At 50.5% G+C, this 3,836-nt stretch overlaps 1 protein-coding gene across 1 annotated transcript in view; it reads left to right on the top strand.

The window, feature by feature from the left end:
- The window catches only part of LOC107287231 (pre-B-cell leukemia transcription factor 4), a gene marked incomplete in the record, with an annotated part of 64,971 nt that overhangs the window by 49,322 nt on the left and 11,813 nt on the right, over positions 1-3,836 (top strand). The window contains 1 exon segment of the mRNA XM_015815720.1: positions 809-965. Coding sequence (XP_015671206.1) covers positions 809-965 — 157 coding nt within the window.

The raw sequence follows: 3,836 nt of genomic DNA, 5'->3' as shown, positions 1-3,836 counted from the left end.
TTGAACTATGGTGCTGGAGAAGACTCCTGCGAGTCCCTTGGACTGCAAGGCGTTCAAACCGGTCAGTCCTAGAAGAGATCAACCCTGACTGCTCTTTAGAAGGCCAGATCCTGAAGTTGAAACTCAAATACTTTGGCCACCTAATGAGAAGGAAGGACTCACTGGAGAAGGGCCTAATGCTGGGAAAGATTGAGGGCAAGAGAAGAAGGGGACGACAGAGAATGAGGTGGCTGGATGGAGTCACTGAAGCAGTAGGCGTGAACTTAAATAGACTCCAGAAGATGGTAGAGGACAGGAAGACCTGGAGGAACGTTGTCCCTGGGGTCGCGATGGGCCGGACATGACTTCGCAATTAACAACAACAACACACACACACATATACGCACACACACACACACAAACACAGAGAGAGCGACAGAGAGAGAGAGAGAGAGAGAGACAGACAGACAGACAGAGAGACAGACATACACAACTCAAAGCGGCAACCTATTAAATACTCCTTCCTTCTGTTTTTCTCACAACAATAATTCTGTGAGATGAATTGCCTGAGTGACTGCCCCAAACCCACCAAACTGGTTTTTCCTGCCTAAGGTGGGACTATAACTCAAGAGTTTTCTGGTTTGTAGGGCAGCACCTTAACCACTACACCAAACTTCACCTGGCTTGATGCCGTAGAAATTTAAGGATTACTGTATTTTGTTCACTTTCATAGTAGCCTTGCTTGTTCTTCCTACCCTTTAAAGATAATACTAGCTGACGAGATAGGGTGATTTGTTTACATACTAATGGAGTTACTATTGTATTACAGGTCTCCAACTGGTTTGGTAACAAGAGAATCCGCTACAAGAAAAATATGGGAAAATTCCAGGAAGAGGCCAATATTTATGCAGCCAAAACAGCAGTGGATGCTACCAATGTGGTGGCTCAAGGGAACCAAACAAGCTCTCCCCCAACCCCAAATTCTGGTGAGTATAGAAAGGCTGCAGTTAAAGAAGGACATCTGCTGGGGAAACCAGCAATAAAAACTAACACTACTCAGACACTGAAAACAAATGAGTGAATCAACCTCGTGTTTTTGCAGGTGGCTTAGAAACACACTATATGTTTACGTTCTTTTCTTGTTGTTGTTTTCAGCCTTTCTAGTTGCTTTACGTTAGGATATAATAATAGGCGGGGGGGGGGGGAACCAAGATCTTGAGTACAAGCACTCTTCTGAGTGAATTAAAATTGATTGAAGCAATTTCAGCTCCTAACATCTTTGAGTCAGTTGGTATTCAAGGTAAACACTAATAACAAGAACTAAACAAAAAACTAATTTAAAACTATATTAACTATATACCATTTCAGACAAGTGATTCTCTAGTCTCTTCTTAAAAATGTCCAGTGATGGAGCGCCCACGATTTCTGAAGGCAAACTGTTCCACTGGTTAATTGTCCTCACTGTTAGGAAGTTTCTCCAGTACAGGAGATGGAGAATCCACCGGTGGGTTTTCATTGGATGCCTGCTCCTGAGACCAAGTAGCCAAACTTTGACACGCCCCCTGTTGCTGTGGGACCCAGTCTTATCTTGGTCTCAAGCTCTTGCAGACGTCTCAAGGTTTGGCTCTCAGGATTAGCTTAGAATATTGCAGGTCGGAGACCCATCGTTGGATTCTCAAGCCTTTTCCCCTCAAGACACCTGCCCTCAATCTGCTGGGATCAGCAGAGCCCCAAATCGGCCGATTTGAGGTATTCTGAGGGAGGTGTGTGTGTGTGGGGGGGAAATCCCCATCGCGTTATTTTGTCCCCAGGGATCTGGGTAGGGGAGAGGGTATTCCTCACAATCCCCCCGTCGTTTTTCCTCACTCAGCTAGCACACCGCTGTTGCCAGCTCTCCCTTACAGGCTACCATTCCTCTGGGCCGTTTCCAACGGCCGTAAGTCGCGGCCGCCATTTTGGGCCGTTTTTCCCTTATAGAGGCTGATAGGGGACTTTTCCCTGGGCTCAGGGAGACGTTTCCAAGGCGTTTTTGGAAGGCTTGCAGCTGGGAGGCTTCCACTTAGCTGTTAAGATCTTTTCTATTAAATCAATTTCCGGACCTTTTGCAGAGCCCCGAAGTCGCGGCCGCCATTTTGCGGCGTTTTTCCCCAGCTTTTCACAGGGGATTCATCCCTCAGTTCAGGGAGCCGATTTCAAATTGCTTGGAAATTTCGCTTCCCTTTGTCTTGGCTGCATTTCATCTTTATTAGATTGTGTTTCTGGGCCGTTTGCGTCGGCCTACGGTCGTGGCCGCCATTTTGGGCGATCGCGAGGATCGAAATACCTTCGGCCTTGACTGGGATAGCAAATTCACCAGCGTTTGAGAGGCCGTCGTTCCTTTGCTACCTTAGCCTATTCCCTTGGGCAGTCTCAGCGGCCCAAAGTCACTGCTGACACACTTGTAACTTGCAGGCTGATTCCTCTTTGTGGACAGGTTGCAGGCCTACCCATAGGCCAGAGACCTTGTGGAAATCTACCGCGGCTGCCATTTTGTGGCGCCATGCGGCGGGCCTAGTTGCCCTCATCACAGGTAGCAGAGCCCAGGTCCGCTACAGGGTCCTTTGTACATTGGTTTCCACTGACAGAGGGTTAATATTGTCAAATTCTTAGACCACCACCTTGATTTGAGGCATCTTTACCTTTTTGCTCACTTTGCCTGTGCCAGGCCTCAGTTTCAGGCCCTTCCTTCCTCATTGACTATCTGGTGCACCCTGACTGGCCACCTAAGGCCTCCGGGCGGAGCCTTTACGGGCCCCTAACGTGCCTTCGGTCCTTCCCAGTGACCGTGACCTAGACCCAGAGAGAATTTATCTGGTCGGGTGGTCAGGGGAGCAGTACTTGTTACTAGCTCTGAACTACCTTCCCGCCATTCGCTTGCTTGCCAGAGCTCCCCCTCAGGTTTTGCCTGAGATAGCTCAATTCAGGATGGAGGATTCCACGGCGCCTCAACTCCTGGGCACCGCGTCCCCGTCATCCACTCACGGCCGGCACAAATCCTCCGGACAGGAGGCAGCGGGGAAGCTTAAACATAAGGCTAAGGCCACCCTGAAGAGGACATCGAAGTTGGCGGAGAAGCAGGCCAGCCGTAGGCACCAGGCCCTAGAACGGGAATTTGACAGGGCACAAAAGCAGGCCAGGCATGAGCAGGATCAATTGGTGGCCCCAGAATTCGATCTTCCGTTGGGTCCCTCCACTTCGGCTCAGGGAGTGTGGTCCCTGGCGGTCGACCCAGTTACCCCGACAGTACACCACGCGGGTGCTGAGCAACCTTCCTGTACCACAAGCTTGGTTCCGGAAGCTACATTCACACCTACGGCGGCTGGGCTCAGGGGCCCGGATTTAGGAGATTTATTCTCAGACGGCCGCTTGGAAGCTTTGCTTTCCAAGGTCGTTGACAGGGCGCTGGCAGCACGATCTTGTCAAGCGCCTGGACAGGTGGCTCCCACTCCAGCCATGCCCCCTCCTACTCTGCCAGCAGAGGGCCTCTCGCTTCAGGATCCTCAGTCACCTGACCGTTCCTCACTTAGTGGCTATTCAGCCCACACGGGGGGGGGGATCATCCGGAACTCGACTGGTCGGAAGATGAGGTACTTCCCCCTGAACCTTCCTCAGGGGGCCGGTTTAATCAGGCATTTTTTCTCTCCTTACTCCGTAAGGCTACGGCCACATCCAATATAGGGTCCGATCAGTTTCCTCAGCCACAGGCTACCGCCGAGGCGAGTCCGGACCCCATATTTTTTGCGACTGAGACAACACAGCATCATGTTCCCTGTCCTCACATATTCCTCACAGGGATAAAGAAACAGTGGTCTTCCCCT

The sequence above is a fragment of the Protobothrops mucrosquamatus genome, unplaced genomic scaffold (assembly GCF_001527695.2).
Source record: "Protobothrops mucrosquamatus isolate PMUCROS unplaced genomic scaffold, P.Mucros_1.0 scaffold370, whole genome shotgun sequence".
NCBI classification, from domain to species: domain Eukaryota; kingdom Metazoa; phylum Chordata; class Lepidosauria; order Squamata; family Viperidae; genus Protobothrops; species Protobothrops mucrosquamatus.
This window is presented reverse-complemented; position numbering and strand designations above follow the sequence as displayed.